The 18,424-nt window shown below is 42.8% G+C and overlaps 1 protein-coding gene across 1 annotated transcript in view; it reads right to left on the reverse strand.

Annotated features, from left to right (window-relative positions):
* Positions 1-1,401: 1,401 nt before the first annotated feature.
* The window catches only part of LOC115475536 (rap guanine nucleotide exchange factor 6-like), a 78,805-nt gene continuing 61,782 nt past the window's right edge, over positions 1,402-18,424 (reverse strand). The window contains exons 20-22 of the mRNA XM_030211317.1: positions 17,752-17,980; positions 15,851-16,359; positions 1,402-4,857 (exon numbers count right to left, since the gene is read on the reverse strand). Coding sequence (XP_030067177.1) covers positions 4,832-4,857; positions 15,851-16,359; positions 17,752-17,980 — 764 coding nt within the window. The 3' untranslated portion in view covers positions 1,402-4,831. The remainder of the gene's footprint in view (positions 4,858-15,850; positions 16,360-17,751; positions 17,981-18,424) is intronic.

Here is an 18,424-nt window from a genome sequence, read left to right on the forward strand (position 1 = left end):
GCGTTTTACTGTGCTTGCAAATCAGGTCTTTGCAGACACTATCAATCTATGACACCATGTGGGCTTCAGGCACCCCCCCCCCCCCCCCCCCGGACAAAAATGGAGAAAAATGGTGGATTAAGTCTAAGTGTTTTGAAAGTGAGCCCCAGTGTCTGTGTAGGACAGTTCAGCTTGTTTTAGTTTCCTAGTAACAAGAATACTGGTGCTCTAGAGCCCAGTGTAATATTTATTTTATAGCACTGTCTTTTCACAGGTGTTAGGGCTGTTATGGTGTGATAACTTTCCTATATAGGTTTGGTGTCTTTTTGCAGGGTCTTGTGTTATTTTGCAAAGTGTCTGACCCTTTTCGAAAGCAGGCTATGGGGCAAGGGCCACCTTTCACCTAAAATTAAAAATGTTCAGGATTAATGGTCTCCACATCCTGTAGTGTCACCACACAACCAACCACCTGTCTGCTTTAAACAAAATGTCTGGCAGTAGAAGGAGCATGTGCTTTTCCTGAGGTGATCATCACAGTTTGAAAATGTTTTGTATGGTGTTTTGTAAGGGGTATATAGCTCCGCTGGGGAATATTGTTTTGTGAAACAAAAATGGAGGTGCAGGATTTATATTGAGATTCTCTCCAATCCTGGAGAGAATCCAGACTTCACTTCCACAAAGAAAATTTTGTTGAATGATTTGCGGGGAGATAAGTTATAATCGTGTTTTACTCGATAGCTAAAAAAAAATTGGTTGGGGGGAGGGTTTCTTTATCTTAAGGTGGCCATGGTGTCTTATATTGTTAATTTAAAAGTGAGGGAGAAAAGGGCTATAGATGTGTGAAAATGTCATTTTGGCTTGCCCCCCCCCCCCATTGACACCCCAAAATTTTCTGTCTACAGACACCACTACATGCAGATAGACCAAATTAGGATCCCATTTTGTCCATCAAAGCCTACTGCGACTTCAGGCTTGTGAGAAAGAACTACCAATAGAGACAGAATTCTTAACGAGCCTGGAGTGTGGGAATGACAAATTCAAGTTTCTGAAGTACAACTCTCTTATCCTGGCAGGGTCACACAGAGACAAATAATGGTTGGCATTGGGTTGCAAACGATTCAGATCCTCAGGTATCCCGCAGCGACCACCATTAGTAACAAGGAGGGCCCATAGTTTTCATCATTTGCTAAACATGCAAGTCATGAACTAAGGGGTATACATTTTTAACGCACCTGTAAATTTAAGGTACGCTAAACGCTAACGCGCCTATACATTGCTATGGGCGCATTCGCATTTACGTGCGTTAAAAACGCTGAAGCGCCCATAGCACTGCTTAGTAAACATAGAGGTCAATAAGCTCCTAGCTTGAACTGTTCCAGAGAGCTAAAAGAAAAAAAAAGTATGCAATTTATTTAACATATTGGGGGAGGGGACAATTTAGCTGTACTGTCACTGATCAATGTGATCAGCCAGTTTCAATAACGAAAGCTTACACCGTGCCAAGGAAAAGTGGTCATAAGCCACCCAGCAAGTACGTCATCTATGACAATAGTTTATACAGGCTTCATTATTTTTCTATTTACAATTTACAGAAAACGTAGCTTACATTAGGAAAATATCACAACTGGCAAAATTGGTCTTTCAAACCTAGTTCCTGAATGCATTGTTGACCGATACCGTGAGAGCACGGATGTAATGACGCCTGGACTACAGAAGCTGGACAACAGTCTATTAGGCAAAAGTGAGGCAATCATATCACAGGACACTCACAAAGATGTGCAGGTTTCATTGTGTTCCAGTCAACAGTGTGAGATGACAATCAGCTGCAATGCATCCTCCATAGGCAACAGTGAACAAACCATTACTGGACATGACCCTAAGGATATTTTGTATTGTTTCACAATGGAAGCTGCCAATGGGCCTCAGCGGCACAAACGTAACAGAGCTATGGGTTAAAAACAAAAAAAAACTTGGGTGAGGTCCAGTCTTGTTGAGTTGTGTCCCACAGAGATTTCCAGTTGTGCATGGCATCATTCCTCACAAGGTTCAGCAGGATGAAGGCCTGAGACAGCAGGACTAACTGTTCATCACGCATGAGGAACACGATATTCTAAATAAACGGAAAATTTTAGAGGTCCTTTTACACAGGTGTGGTAAAATCTGGGCTTAGTACGTGCTTACGTGGAAATTTCCTGCACACTAAGCCCAGATTTATTGCAGCAGTTATTAAGGCTTTTTAGATTTATTTTATTTTTATTTTGCAGGTCCCACTCTAAGGCTCCCATTAGCGAGACCAGCAAAAAAAAATTAATGCAGAAGCTCTTACTGCCTCCTATTGAGGAGATGCTAAGTGCTACTGCGTTGACCCTCCAGTAATTGGATAGCATGCACTAATCAAAACACTCTCTGCCCATGACACATCCCCTGAAAAAAAAAACATAAATAGTTAATGAGCGCTTTGGAAACAGGGCAATTATCGCAAAGCTCTTTAATGCGTTTTGCGGTAAGACTTTTCTTGCGCGCTAAGCATGTTACGGCTTAGCGTCCATTAATAAAAAGGCCCCTTCATTTCTCGTGCCATTTCCAATAAATAAAAGCAAATCACCAGTGCAGTACTCATGATCTGCGACTTTGTACATAGATGTCCTCCCTCTGATGTAAATGCATACACGATGCAGTTTTTAAACATTTCCATTAACAACCAACAGCTAAAAAGACTTTGACAGCGGTTCTTCTAATAATGAGAACTAATTATTATGGCTTTTGCCATGCTGTGAGAAACCAACAGCAGGTCTTCAGGTTTTCACCTTCAAATACCTGCACTGATGTTCCCACTAAAACTGGCAAGCTAATTAATTATGGAGCTGAATAAAAACATTGACTTCCCTACCCCCCCCCCCCCCCTTTAACAGTTTTCATTGATTTACGAGCCCAAGAAGAACAAAATACCAGCAGACAGGAGAATCCATTTTAAAAAAATAAATTTTAAATTATTTTCAACAGGAAATCTATTAGCACAGGGTTTTCCAAACCTGTCCAGCTAAGTTTTCAAAGTCTGCATAATAAATAGACATGAAATAAATCTGTATTGAATAGGAGGCCAAACATATGCAAATTTATCTCACGCGTATTCACCGGTGAGATCCTGAAAATCTGACTGGTGGTGGGGTCCGTATGACGTTTGGGGAGTCCTAGTATAACACAATTTCATTCTGCCTTAGCAGCTTTGGTACATTATGAACAATCATTTTGTAGTTTTTCTTCTTCTTTTGACAAACTGAAATTCAAATTGCACTGACTATCATATTTAAAAAAATGAAAAAAAATCTGTGGAATCCTGTAATCCTTAAAAAAATAAAATCATACTGCCTTCTCAGTCTGATGTGTGAATTTCCATTTTCCAACATGACATTAAGTACATGCACTGACAACTTTCCAGTTCAACTGCAGTTAGTAGATCTGAGAGGAGGTGTTTTTTTTGTGCTGAGAACTAAAACACATCATTTCCAGTTTTATCCTCATAACAGGACTACGTACTCTGGCTGGCTGGCTAAAAAAAGCTGACGTTGGCAAACTTTCAAGGCAGACTATAGTTTTCACCATCGGAGCAAGTGCTGTACACACACAACTGTGTTAAATAAAAGATCCACGTCACTTTAGGATATTACATAAAGAGATTAATAAATGAAACAAAATGAACTCCTTTACTCATGTGTGTACTCGATGTTATGTTGTGTTTCATGCGCTGTAAACAAAGTGGTCGTCGGTGAAGAAATGTGGTTCTCTTCAGCACTTAAATATGATCTTTGTACTACCCAAAAAAAAAGAAATAGAGGACTACCTAGAAATTCAAACAATTATTTTGTTCCCCCTTTCTACTGGCACGGTAGCAAGTGCACTGTGTTTCACTCTGTGAGCCCAACTACTGCCATCTACAAACATCTGACATAAACATGGAACAAGTCAATCAGCTACTGTAACTGTGTTTTCAGAAGTTTTGATTTGAACCTTGCTCATTTGGGGGGAGGTAGGGAGATGGGAGACTTCTATTACATACAGTATTACAGTACATGTAACCTGGCATAGTCAACAGATGGCGCCATTTCACTGCTGCTTGTTCTCCCTCCCTTTACGCTGAATTCCAAGAGAAACCTATGGTGGTAAATCCTGTATTTCAGTCCTTGAAAAGTGGCTTCTCCTTGATGTGTAAACCACGTAACTCTCAGCCATCTGTTTTTGTCAGTGCGGAATAATTTGTTTTATTTCTAATGCTTTTATTTCCTTATGAATTTAGCATTAACCAACCAGAACATTCATGATACCAAGAGTCTCGTAAAACCACCTCATAATAAATTACTAATAGTAAAGACAGTACAGCATGTCCTCTTTTTTTTTGCTGATGTTTCAAGCTTTTAGTTCTTACATAAAATAGCATTTTTGACTTTCAGAACCATGAGGATCATTTAGAAAATACATTCCAAGAACTATACTGAAGCGTCCCAGTCTCACAGGTTGAAATGCTTCCCTGATCCGTGTGTTTCTGAAGGACTAGAAGCTCCTCCCAACCCTCCAAACACTGGTCCGTTTATCCTTCAATCTTATAACGATCTTGATGTAAGCATGAAGGTGGGTGGTCCCCAGAAACCATGGCAGACTTCTGTTAACAATGGTGCACTTTGGCCTGTGTCCCGAACGTGACCTTAGCTCCCATCTTGCCATTCATGGCTGAGGCAGATGCACAGAGTTCAAGACGAGTAGCAGCAAACCACTGGCAATTTACCAACAGAAACGCACACCCAGGGCCTCCTCAGACCTGTGTAATTCATTCGGTGCCTATAAAATCCCCCGCAAATTACACTGCCGATACTTGTTCACCTTCTGGAAAACAGATAAGAACAATTATTAAACCAATTACCAAAGTTGATGTGATAATACAATTAAGCAACTGACAAACGATTCGATATCCAAGTGTATAAGCAAGTTTATTTTTGAAGTTGTAGGAAGCTTATAGCACTACCATGATTATACTGCACTTTTGTGAAATGCACTTTACAGAAAAGAGGGTAACAATTACTACCCTACTGTAATTTAAGTATTACTGGATATGCACGTTTTACATAAAAACATCTGAAAAGTCCTAAGGCAGAAATCTGGGGGGGGGGGGGTGAAGGGGGGTTACTATCAGGCTTATTTTCAAAGGAGAAAAACGCCCATCTTTTGACACAAATCGGAAGATGGGCGTCCTTCTCACAGGGTCGCCCAAATCGGCATAATCGAAAGCCGATTTTGGGCGTCCCCAATTGCTTTCTGTCGCGGGGATGACCAAGTTCACGGGGGCATGTCGGAGGCATAGCGAAGGCGGGACTGGGGCTTGCCTAACACATGGGCGTCCTCGACTAATAATGGAAAAAAGAAGGGCGCCCTGACGAACACTTGGACGACTTTACCTGGTCATTTTTTTCTTACAACCAAGCCACAAAAATGTGCCCTAAATGACCAGATGACCTCCCCTTACTCCCCCAGTGGTCACTAACCCCCTCCCACCCTTAAAAAAAAAACTTTTAAAATATTTTTTTACCAGCCTCTATGCCAGCCTCAAATGTCAATACCCAGCTCCCTGACAGCAATATGCAGGTCCCTGGAGCAGTTTCAGTGGGTGCACTGCACTTTAGGCAGGCAGACCCAGGCCCATCCCCCCTACCTGTTACACGTGGTGGTAAATGTGAGCCCTTCAAAATCCACCACAAACCCACTGTACCCACATGTAGGTGCCCCCCTTCACCCATAAGGGTATGGTAGTGGGGAGTGTTTTTTTTTTTTTTGGGGGGGGGGGGGGGTTGGGGTGCTCAGCACACAAGGTAAGGAAGCTATGCACCTGGGAGCAATTTCTGAAGTCCACTGCAGTGCCCCCTAGGGTGCCCGGCTGGTGTCTTGGCATGTCAGGGGGACCAGTGCACTATGAATGCTGGCTCCTCCCACAACCAAATGCCTTGGATTTGGTCGTTTCTGAGATGGGCGTCCTCGGTTTCCATTATCGCCAGAAATCGGGGACGACCACCTCTAAGATCGACCTAAATTTCGCGATTTGGGCATCATGACCGCATTATCGAAACGAAAGATGGACGCCCATCTTGTTTCGATAATACAGGTTACACCGCCCCTTCGCTGGGACGTCCTGCAAGACCTACTGCAGTGAGAGCGTTCTTTGAAGGAACCAAGGACACAAAGGGTGGTTGGCTAGAATTACGTTGTCTTGGGTTACCATGGCCAATGTCAAGACATACTGGGGTCTGTGGTAGAAATTTACAAAGGTGCTCCAAAGGCTGCCCAGTTTTGGGCAGGCTTGAGGCCCCCTCTGGCATGGAGACCCATGGCAAGTACCCTGTTTGTACCCCCCTAATGCTGGCCCTGTGAGTTAGTTAGTTAAATGTCTAGAGACACTCAAAATTTGAATGAGTGATAATAAATTGATATTTAACTGCAGCAAGGCAGAAGAAACTCTGGCTTAAAACAGCTAATGCTGGCTCCATCTTTACAATGAATCCCCATATCGTCTAAACCAAGCCTTAGGAAGTCATTTTGGCTGCTGAACTAACCTTGCAACCTCAGATTAATGTTGTTATTAGATCGACCCATTTCAGTTTGGGTTAGTATGTAATTTGAAGCCCTATTGACAATCAGTCTTGCAACAGTCATTCATGTTTGTATGGTGAGATGTCTTGATTACAGCGGCTAGAAATCTTGTGTCACTTAAGCTCTCAGGTCATTTTCTGCCAGATTTGCATTTCCTGCCTTGGCTCCTTGTTTGCTTTCTTGTGAATTTTAAAACTTTGGTTTTTTAATTTTAAAGTGTTATTCCAGGAAGCCCCTTGCATTTGTAAAGGAAAAGCTGGTACGGTATGGACCTCTGAAAAATTAAGGTTTTGCTGTTGTTGATAACACTTGGTTTATTGGAAGTAGGATTTTCTCCTAAAGAACTGAGAATAGACCATAACTATCTTTCTTTTCATAAAATCAGTTAAGACTTACTGGGTAGGGGGAGGAGGGGACTTATTCTGTTTTCTTCTTAGATACATATCGAAGAATCTTGCTATGTCACCAGCGGGGACAATGTTATAGTTTAAGCTGTGTTATATCAGTGCAATTGTTGTAATTGAAACTAAATAAAAAGATAAAGTCACTAAAATTTGCATATTTTGGGAGTCTTATTTAGGGGTCATTTTTCTAAGCTGCTTTAGGCACTAATGCACACCTAACGGAGCAAAAAATGGCTTATCATTGGATGTGATACATCATCACAGTTCTCACAGTGCCGCATTAACCACATAGTAAATAATTTTTGGACTTATTTTTTGAGGGGGCATGCTAGGGGCGGAGCATGGGCATTCCAGCGATAAACAATTAGCGTCATCTACATTACTGCACGCTACCTGGTTAGCGCATGGATAATGCAGAGCTCTTACTACCTACAAAATATATGGAAGTTGCTGCCATAATCATTTTAAAAATAATGGCTACGCATTAATGGCAACATTAGCAGACAAACTAAATCTAGACACAAGGGGGAGATCCCTTCAAATCAGTCAATCTACACAAAATCTATCTAACAAGAGATACTCTTCTCGGGGTCTAACTTGCAAAATATTTAAGCAGCGTGAGGAGGAAAAAAGCCTCAAGAAGCTCCCAGCATCATCTAGCTACGGGAGCAGGACTGCTTCATCACTGGCTTAAAAAAACCTCCTACTTTATCATTGTAGTCCCTTCTTCTGGTGCTTCCTTTTCCATGAATAGAGACTGTGGAAGCTAAGTGAAAGCTGAAAATTACTGTAGTATATATTTTTCTGTGCATTAGATAGTGAGTGCAAACAATACAAGACTGTTCAGGTCCAATATAAATTTGTTTGGCTCAATATTAATGGGCGTTACAACGCTAAAGTAGGAGGATTTTTTAAGCCAATGATGAGGCAGTGCTGCTCCCGTAGCTAAATGATGCTGCGAGCTTCTTGAGGCTTTTTTCATCCTCACGCTTCTTAAATATTTTGCAAGTTAGACCCTGACAGGAGTATCTCTTATTAGATAGATTTGGGAACATTTTTACAGCTGTGGTAAAGAATGGCCTTTGTGTATGGGAAAGACCCATTTAAGGATGTACTAAGGCCACTTTTTTTTTTTTTTTACTGTAGTTTAATAAAAGGACCCCTTAATCTGCAAAGGTCTGACCTGAGGCCTCCAACCATGTTTGGATATTTTGTTCGTTTTATGCTTGTTTGTTCAGGTTTTACTTTCAGTTCATCTGGTTGTTTTACTCATGGGGAGCTATACACAGCCAGTATAAAATAGTGCATACACACACATCACAGTATTATGTCTTACAGGAATGTATGTGGAACTTGGACAATATGGTCATTAAGCACATAATTCAGTTCATACTCAAAATATCCAATGCCTCACTTTAATATCAGTCACTTCAAAAATTAATATAAAGCACACGTCTTATTTGTGGTTAAAAAAAAAAAGAAGGTACTTAAAAACATATTTTCCTGATCCACAAATCTGTAGTGAAGCTTTCACTAAATAGTTTAAATTTAAAACTGCTAGCATTTGGTGCAAGGTTTGCAGAAGTAAATATTAGTGCATTAGTTAAGGTTAGGCTGAGCCAAAAGCATGAGGTCCCTGGATCAGGCAGATTATTGATGAGAAATTACAGGACTATGTGCAGGTTTACAACAGGGCTGCTTTACCGAGCACAAGATTTGATTTTTAGGGGTGCTAACATGGGTGCACAAAGACTTTTATGACAGTCGACCGCTTTCCCAAGGCTCTATAGGTCACTTCCATGACGCAAGTTGGACATATCCTGTACCCTTTTGATGCTGAATTCCAATGCATTATTTAAAAAAAAAAAAAAGGTGCATGTGTGTGTGCGCGCGCTGTAGATTTAAAAATATAGGCATCAAATTTCTATTCTATATTGTCCCAAATCACTTTAAATGTTTACATGTTTCAAACAATTTCTAATTATTAAAAGATACTCCACTCCTGTCTCGTTTTTTTCTAGTGAGCATTAATGTAATGTAAAAATGCAGCCATTTTCTCTTCTACAACATGTTGATCTCAAACCTTTGACCAGGACAGCAAAACTAACATTGCACACCGAATGTCATCATATTAAGTTAGCCGTAGGGTTCACACTGCATCTGCTAGGTTAGCATTTTCAACGTACCATCCTCTTCACTATCTGTGCCAGTCGTGTCTGCTATCTTAGGATGGGGTTGCTGCCGACTGTGCCAGTGAGGCCCCGAGAGGATCTTCTGCGATAGACAGGTCACTGGTTCTCTATCAAGAGAAGCTGTCGAAAGTCTACAGAGGTTGCTAGGCACCATCTTTGACCTCTGGACTGCAACACCATAGTCTGGAGGTCTTAAGTGTGGGTGGTGGGCCGGTCTTTCCTTTAAGTCCGCTAATGAAAGCCCCAAGTATCCCGGTGGGGTGGGAGGTGGCGCCCTATACCTATCGTCCTTCTTAGGTGAGGTGACACAGTACACTGGTGTGAGAAACATAAGGACATAAGGAATGGAAATGTTAATGGAGAAAACAGAAATGCAAAAGAAAATAATAATAAAATTAAAATTCAAACAGTGAAATGTTACAATGGCATAATAGAAACTGGTAAAATAAAGAGCAAATGCAGAAAAGCTGGTTTTAATGACAGCAGCAGATTTTCACGCTCAAAGCAGTTCGTCCCCCCACCTCAACGTTACTTCCAAGGCTTTTTTTTTCTTCAAACTTTTCAGTTCTGTTGTCAGGCCCTAAATTCCTGAAAGCAAAAGATTACTACTGCACTTGCTTTAAAAAACTGGAACCCAACACGGAACTATTTTGAACTGTACCAAATGCATGCCAAGACTGCAGCGGCCATATTTGCCTGAGGGAAAAGCGCAGTGGTCCAGGATAGGTCACAGTCGGTGCAGACCTTCACCTCTAGAAACACCAGGGACAGCGTATCTGCCAAGGGTAATCCCGATGAGATCACTGAATACCAAGCTACAGTTACTGGGGGATTTCAAATCCAATTCAGTACCTGGATGATGCTTTTACACATCTGACAGTGCGTGAACGTCTGAGAATGAGAGCAGTATGACGTTTTCTGTGATATCTCTGATGCTTGTGAACTCGTATCCTACTTTGAATCCTGTCTGACTTTGTTCGTTAACACACATCAGGGGATCTACCTAAATAGGGTCAAAAATGCTCTCATTGTGCCTATGAAAAATCCTCCAAAAAACGACCACAAATGGTGCTTAACAGATTATTCTGACTATTAAAGATGATGCTAAAAAGATCACGTTTACAAACATTTGAATCAACAGGGTCAGTTTAAAGCAGCAAATTACTCCAACGTATAATGCAGAACTTGAGGTGACAACTCATTAGAAAATAATAGAAACTAATAAATGCAATCAAATATGTATGCATACCTTTCACTCTGAAAATAAATACAATATTAGCTTACGAAGGACCTGTAAAAATAATATCTGGCAAAACACAGGACAAAGTAACCAGAGTGGTGAATCCTTCAACTTCATCTACAACCATAAAAGTTCAGGTCAATTTTGCAAAAATAAAATGGTTAGAGCAGTGGGCTGAGAACTGGGGAGCCGGTTCGAATCCTACCGTCGCTCCTTTTGAACTTGGGCAAGTCAATGAACCCTCCCCTGTTGCCTCAGGTGCAACAGATTGAGCCACTAGGGACAGAGAAAATACCTCCTGCATCTGAATGTGACTCACTTTGGAAAAAGCGTGTCCGCAGCACGTTTGCATGAACAAATCAATACTGCCTGTTACTTCCCAACACATCCTGAATCTCTCTTTTATGAATTTGTTGAACTAAAGCAGAACCCAGAATCCCAAATTACAGCAACACTTGTTTTACACGTATTTCCTTTCCCAACCATCCATTTCAATATAATTTTGCAATTGTATTTTCAAAGTAAAATGGCACAAACAAACTTTCTAAAGTTACAAATGCGCATTACACACATAGGGCCAGGTTTTCTATAGCACGCCTAGAGATCTGCGCCGAAATCCGGGCGTATTCTATAACGCATGCAACTTAATTGGCTCAACAAGCCAATCACCATATTTAACAGCACTTAATAATGAGCACTAATTGGCAATTAGAATTTATGCACACAACTCGCTAAGCGTATTCTAATGCACATAGTTCAAAAGGGGCGTGGCTAAGGGCAGGGAAATGAGTATCCCAAAATCTACATGCATCGTTATAGAACACGGCCCAGTGCGCGTAAATCTTTGCGCAGGGATTTATGCCGTGTTTTCATTGGTGTTAATGGAGGCATATAGTTTTAGGCACTAGGGTATCAACTAGGCGTATTCTATATACCATGCCTACATCTAGGCGCCACCTATAGAATACGCTTAGGCAGAAATGTTTACTGCGATGATTTTTTTTAGGCGCCATATATAGAATCTGGTCCATAGGGTTGATTTAAAGTATTTCTGCATATTCAGCATGCTTTACATATAGAAAATGGCCCTTATAGAACTGCGCAGCTGTATATATATATATATATATATATAAACACGCAACAACACACATACTCTCTCTGCATACCACATGGAACACAGTTTGAGTGGAGCCGCAATGTATACAATGGCTAAAATTACAAGCACTTGCATTTATTTCACACCTTGTTTTACCTAATAAAAATTTCTGTAGCTGAGGATCCCAAAAACTATAGTCATTCCTTCCCAAACTAAAACACAAGGAAGTTTCAGGAAGAATGTTCCCCTCATGGCTTATACTGAAGGAAACTTCTTTTCTGTGTAGATTTAGCCTACATTGGGAAAGATGGTAACAGGCAGGTGAGGAAGTAATTAAGGGTTCTACTCTACCTTACTGCCCTGTATTGGAACTTGTTAAATGGTGATATAATGGTTTAAATGTTATATTTGTAACGCACACAACTCTGCTGCTTTCCTTTTCTTGATCTGAACTTGAATAATGGATGTTTTCATTTTTTTTTTAATTTGTATAATGTTTTTTCTATGATCGTGATTCAACATGATTGTGTTATTGTAACATATAATAATAATAATAATAAATAATAAAGTAGATGAGAGCTTTGTAAAAGATTCATGCACAGGCATAGAGTGAGTGCCAATGGCATAGCCCGACAGCCAATTTTGGGTGGGCAAGAAACTTTCTCTCCCTTATAAGTGTCCTGTTGTAAAGTTACGCCCACTGAGGGGTATGTCCAAACTGCTGGCACTGCTGAAAAATCTACAGGTATTTTTCACCCCCTTCTTTGTATTTATTTTCAGAGCGAAAGGTATGCACACATATTAAGGAAAACAGTATCCACAAATATCTGCCCCTCCTTTTTCTGCAAGTACTTTTTCTGAAAAAGCAGCATGCATAGGTGTGAGCTGTGGCAATCCCCATCCTAACCCTGGCCCTCGGAATGACTCCACCAAAGGAGGGTAAAAAAAAAAAAAAAGGCTTTCAGAAACCGCCTTCATTATATACACAACAACTTCCACAGAATACGATCAGCACAATGGAGAGTGTCACACCAGGAGAAAGAATAAAACAACAGTACTACTTTTAGTGTTCTAAATGTTGTGCACTTATGATACTGCTGTATCGTACTGTATTGTATTATTTGGAACTGCATGCTGCACAGGCGTTGTTAACTCATCTGGAGTATTTAGTTATTAGGCACGTAAAAAAAAAAAAAAAGTAAATTAAACTAAAATAAAATGGAATAGCTGCCCTGGCCTATTAATTTATATTAACTGCCAGTAGGCAATTAAGATAACAAGATTTAGATGGAAAAAGAAAAACCATTGCATTCAGTTTTCTCTTAAGTATTAAAGAATACAGGCTAGGGTTGGCTTGTTGGTTGAGTGGCAGTGCCATATGGAGGAACCGGGGGTTCTATTCCCCAATCAGACAGGCGCATTGTCAGACCAATTTTTTTTTTTTTTGGGGGGGGAGAGGGCCTGAGCCCAAAGTGGCAGGGGGCACATTTTGCCCCACCCCCACCGTAATCCCACATACCTGGGCTGGCGGTGAAACCGAAGTCCGCTAGCCGAAGCCTTCCTCCAGCGTTGTTTGCTGCCACATGCCGTCTGCTCTGCTTCCAAGGTGCGCATGCTCGGTTTTTAATGAAATTTGAGCATGTGCGAATTTTGCACATGCTGAATTTCGCTAAAACAGAGATACGCACCACGGGGGAAAGAAGGGCAGATGGCATGTGGCAGCGAACAGCACTGGAGGAAGTCTTCAACTGGCGGAACTTAGGGAACCCCGCAAGCCAAACCAGCAGACATTGGGTCGCCCGAATCCCCCCCCCCCCCCCCCCGTGGCTCAAAGTCATGCACAGAAGAGCATAACGCAAAGCCCGTAACACAGAACGCAAAGAAATAGTGAAGCAATGTTCAAAAAAAGCTCATGCAAATGATACAAGGTTAATTGGCGTTAACAAACTGAAAGCAAGGGGAGATATGTGACTGGCACATGGTCAGAAAGGGTTTGCAGCTCTTGTGTGCATGCCCACACAAACCCTGACGTGGAAGCATACATCAGCGCTGTTCTTCTGTGCTTTTAAATACGAGCCTTTCATAGAAACAGAAAAATGTAGGCAGGTGAAGACCATATGGCCTACTCAGTCTGCCCATCCATGCCATCTATTCTCCCTATCACTCCCTTAGAGATGCTAAGTACTTGTCCCAAGCTCTCTTGAATTGTTTGCACTTTAATGTTTTTTGAAACACTCATATTTAAGCACGGAAAAACAGGCACCGATGTTTGCTTTCACTTTCGGTTTTCCTTGGACTCGCACACATGCTTGGTTGTCATTAGCAGCCCTCAAACTTACACGGAATTCCTTCTGCTTGCGAAAGCCAACAAAAACCACAGTGCAATGTGAAAACCTGATGAGAAATCTTCTCCTGCAAACTTTCTACGATGCCCCTGAGCTGGCAGTTAAGTTTTTGGCATTACGGGCCATCGTTTCCTTCTGTGCATGGCAGCGCATTCGTTGTGCATTGGGAAGGAGTACTAACCAACCTCATTAGCATCATTTAAATACATTTGAAATACAATTGTCAGCAATGTTCAGCACACACATTAAACACCCGTGCTTGAGCCCTCTGTGCATTCTGCACACAACAAGTGGGTAAACCCAGGTGCTAACCGCTTTTTAATATGGGCGTTAGCTTTGAGTAATTGGCCCCCAAATCAGTCAGGCTGGGGTTACTGCAGTGACCATGTTCACAGACCTTGAAGGGGGGAGGAATCCACAGTAACTGCAGAACAGCAACACTTACTAAGTCAAGCTGTAGGCGCGCTAGTGTTTTAGTACGTGCTAACGCTAGAGACACCCATATATTCCTATGGGTGTCTCTAGTGCACGCTAAAAACACTAACACACCTTAGTAAACAAGGCACTTAGTGGCTAAATTCAGGGCTCTTTAACTGTAGTGTTATGGACTGGCAATGAACGGGCAAAGTGAGTTTGACAGGGGATCTAATATAATAATTTGCTCCTCCAACATTCCAATGTTTCTCACTGGGATCATAACCACCTGCTGACATCACTCCTCCAACGTTCTCCTCCAACGTTCCAATGTGTGTCACTGGGATTGTAACCACCTGCTGATGTCACTCCTCCAACGTTCTCCTCCAGTGTTCTCCTCCAACGTTCCAATGTGTGTCACTGGGATTGTAACTACCTGCTGATGTCACTCCTCCAACGTTCTCCGTCCCCCCTCCCTCCCAGTTCCATGGGCCCCTGGAACTGGGAGGGAGGGACGGAGGGAGGGGGGACCCTAGAAATGGGAGGGAGGGAGGGGGACACTGGAACTTGGAGGGGGGAGGGAGGGGGACAGGGGAGAGATGCTGCACATGGATGGAGGGGGGAGGGAGGGGGACAGGGGAGAGATGCTGCACATGGATGGATGGAGGAGGCAGGGCACAGAGGACGTTGCCTGCATATGGATGAATAAAGGGGAGAGAGCATAATGCAGGGGAGGGAGGGGACCCTGAAACTCGGAGGAAGGCAGGGAGGGGACGACCCTGGAACTGGGAAGGAGGGAGGAGGACAACAACCCTGAAACTCGGAGGGAGGGAGGAGGGGGACCCTGGAACACACTCTCATGCTCACACACACTCTCTCTCTCACAGACACACTCGTACCCAGTCTCACTCTCTCTCTATCACACACACACACTCGCACATTCACTCTCTCTCTCTCTCACACAGTCACTCTCACACATACACACTCCGAGGAAAACCTTGCTAGCGCCCGTTTCATTTGTGTCACAAACGGGCCTTTTTTACTAGTATAAAATAGAAGAAAACTTCCTGGGTAGATGCAAATGAAGGATTAGGACTGGGCTCTAATGAGCAGGAGCAAGAGAAAACTGTAGGGCCAAAAATACCCTCTCCCTGAAATGCAGTGTGATTCTCTATTATGTTTTCACTATGCAACACCTCATTGTAAGAAAGCAAGAGACCAGACATGGTATCTATGGAAATCTGAGGGTCAGGTATGCATAAGTTTTTCTTCTATTATTCCAAATTGCATCTGCTTAATTTTAATAAAACCGAACCTATCACGATCAGAATGATATACTAAAGCATGGTGGTCTTACTACAGTAACACACACAGTCAAAGCATCCCAAGTTCGAAGCATGCTGCCAAATCTTGGTATAATCAGAACATATGAACGGATGGGATTTGCACCAGTAATCCAGACCCCCACATCTGCTGTTGTCATTTCTTAACAGCTTCGCAGTCAAAGTAAAACAGATGTTAAGGCATAAGCTCTCGGCTCAACTTACCTATCAGGCCTTTCTCTGTACTTGAGGTAACAGTTTTGTAAGACGTGTCTGTACCTAGTTTTGAGTCCAAAATCTCATTGTGCTGTGCCAAGGAATTATCAAGTACTCGCCGCCTAATGGTTCCATAGTTTGTCTCGTAAGTGTCCGACAGAGAGCTGGAAGGAGTCCAGCTCTGGCGAGGCTGCTCGGGCTCCCTGCTGCCTTTTGACGGCCTGCCGCTCCTTGAACATTCTTGAGCGTGCAAGCAGGACTCGTCGGAAAAGTTCGCTTGCTCTACCTCGGCGATGGGTGTGCCCACGTGCGAGTGCCGGTAGGAGTTTAAAAGGTCCCAGCTCTTTTGGCCCTGGGCAGTCTGGAAGATGTCATGAGAGCTGCTTGAGCAGGACGTCCAGCTCCCGCGGCCGCTGTCAACAGAGTCCACTGCGATGTGTTCGTGGGAAATCTCCTCGTTGCTCAAAGACGATGTGATGTAGGCCCCTCGGAGTGCAGCGGCTCTTAGTGATAACCAGCTGTTTTGGCAAAGAACAGACAAAGAATTAGTGACGACACATGAATGTTGCCAACCACTGGAGAAGTTCTTACAATAGTAAATTCCATTTCTAGTATGTCAAGACAGAATCCAGTCACTATCATCACTGACAGCTGCAAACAGATAAGTACATAAGTATTGCCATACTGGGACAGACCAAAGGTCCATCAAGTCCAGATCCTGTTTCCAACAGTGGCCAATCCAGGTCACAAATACCTGGCAAGATCACCAAAAAGTACAAAACATTTTATACTGCTTATCCCAGAAATAGTGGATTTTCCCCAAGTCCATTTAATAATGGTCTATGGACTTTTCCTTTAGGAAGCCGTCTAAACCTTTTTAAACTCCGGTAAGCTAACCGACTTTACCATATTCTCTGGCAACGAATTCCAGAGTTTAAATACACGTTGAGTGAAAAGTTTTCTCTGATTCGTTTTAAATTTACTACACTGTAGCTTCATCGAATGCCCCCTAGTCCTAGTATTTTTGGAAAGCGTAAACAGACGCTTCACATCTACCTGTTCCACTCCACTCACTATTTTATAGACCTCTTATCATATCTCCCCTCAGATGTGCACAGAATTTAACACCCCCACCAACACCGTGGCAATATTCAGCCTGTAGTGGTCATCATTTTTGACAGTGCTGACCACCAGGGGCACAATTTGCCCAGAAATTCAGTGCCAACTCCTACCCGAGTACCAGCATAAAATATAGTTAACATAGGGCTCCCCCCCCCTCCTTTAACTAAGCCGCGGTTGAAAGTGGCCTGCAGCAGTATAGGCGCGTGTATTAGGCGTGCGCCAGGCCAGTTTCTACCGCGTCTGCAAAAAAGGGATTTTTTTAACATGACGGGAAAAGAGCATGCTGTAAAACTGAAACCAGCGCGCGTCTAAAACCAGCCTCAGCCCTTAACGCCACCTATTGGCGGTAAGGGTTCACACGCTGCACATGCGCTGACCTGTCAGCTTGTGCCAACTGCCGATTACTGCCGGAAATGGCGTGCGTGTTAGGAATTAAATATATAATTCATCCAGGCATTATGGGCGCACAACAAATCTGATTAGGCTGCTCCTCCACTTCATGGGCAGATGAGGAATTGGGCGAATCAGAATCTCAATTGTGGAAAATGGATGGACTAATTTATTCTTTTTCTATTATCATTTACAATATCAATGACTAATCAGCCCCACAATATGTTTTAGTACTACATTATCCCCCAGGTTACCCGTGGGCTCACAGCCTCTTGACACAACATGCACGAACGAGAAGATGCAAGCAATGTCTGCAGCACGATCACAGTGAAAACTTTCATTGGGTTTTTTTCTTTTGATGTTTCCACTCGAGCGCAAGGGAAGCACCCTCTGCTTACCTAGAGCAAGGCTGGCTATAGTCACCCACTGGATGAGGGACTTCTCTCCTCTCCACAGCTCCCACAGAGTCCATGGCAGTTTGTGATTGGGGCAAGCACCTCTCATCCTGAAGAGCAGCGGTCATGGAGTCCACAGAACAATTGCTGACGATGCTGGACCGCGAGGAGATCTCGCTGTGGCTGGAGTCTGAAAAGTTATCAGACTTCGTGGATGGTATGAGGGCATAACCTTAATGGGGGGGGGGGGGGGAGAAATGATTGGAAAAGTTCACTGTAAGGGTAAAAGAAAGATCAGGAGCAAACAGAACATTGATGAAGCATCTAAACACAGCAAATGACTTGAAGGAAAATTGACTGCAGCTGCCCACCCAGAAGCAGCCGCTGTACTAGGCTATTGCCTAGTCTTGTATAATGTTTGGGCCATACCTGAACGTAGCAACATTGAACAAAATGATTGGTCAAACAAGTATTAGCTCACACCTGAACCTGTGTTTTTACAGGATGCTTGTGTGCAATGATCATGATTGTAGAGTGAAGGGTGGGAGTTTAATTATCAAAATCGTGCTGGGGGGGGTGTAGTGGGCCACAGGAAGAGTCAGATGAAGGTGTAGGCAAACTAGGCGGGTGCCTAAGGCCTGCATACTAATTGAAGGGTATTTTTCAGCCTGGGTCT

Source organism: Microcaecilia unicolor, chromosome 8, assembly GCF_901765095.1.
Source record: "Microcaecilia unicolor chromosome 8, aMicUni1.1, whole genome shotgun sequence".
In the NCBI taxonomy this organism is placed as follows: Eukaryota; Metazoa; Chordata; class Amphibia; order Gymnophiona; family Siphonopidae; genus Microcaecilia; species Microcaecilia unicolor.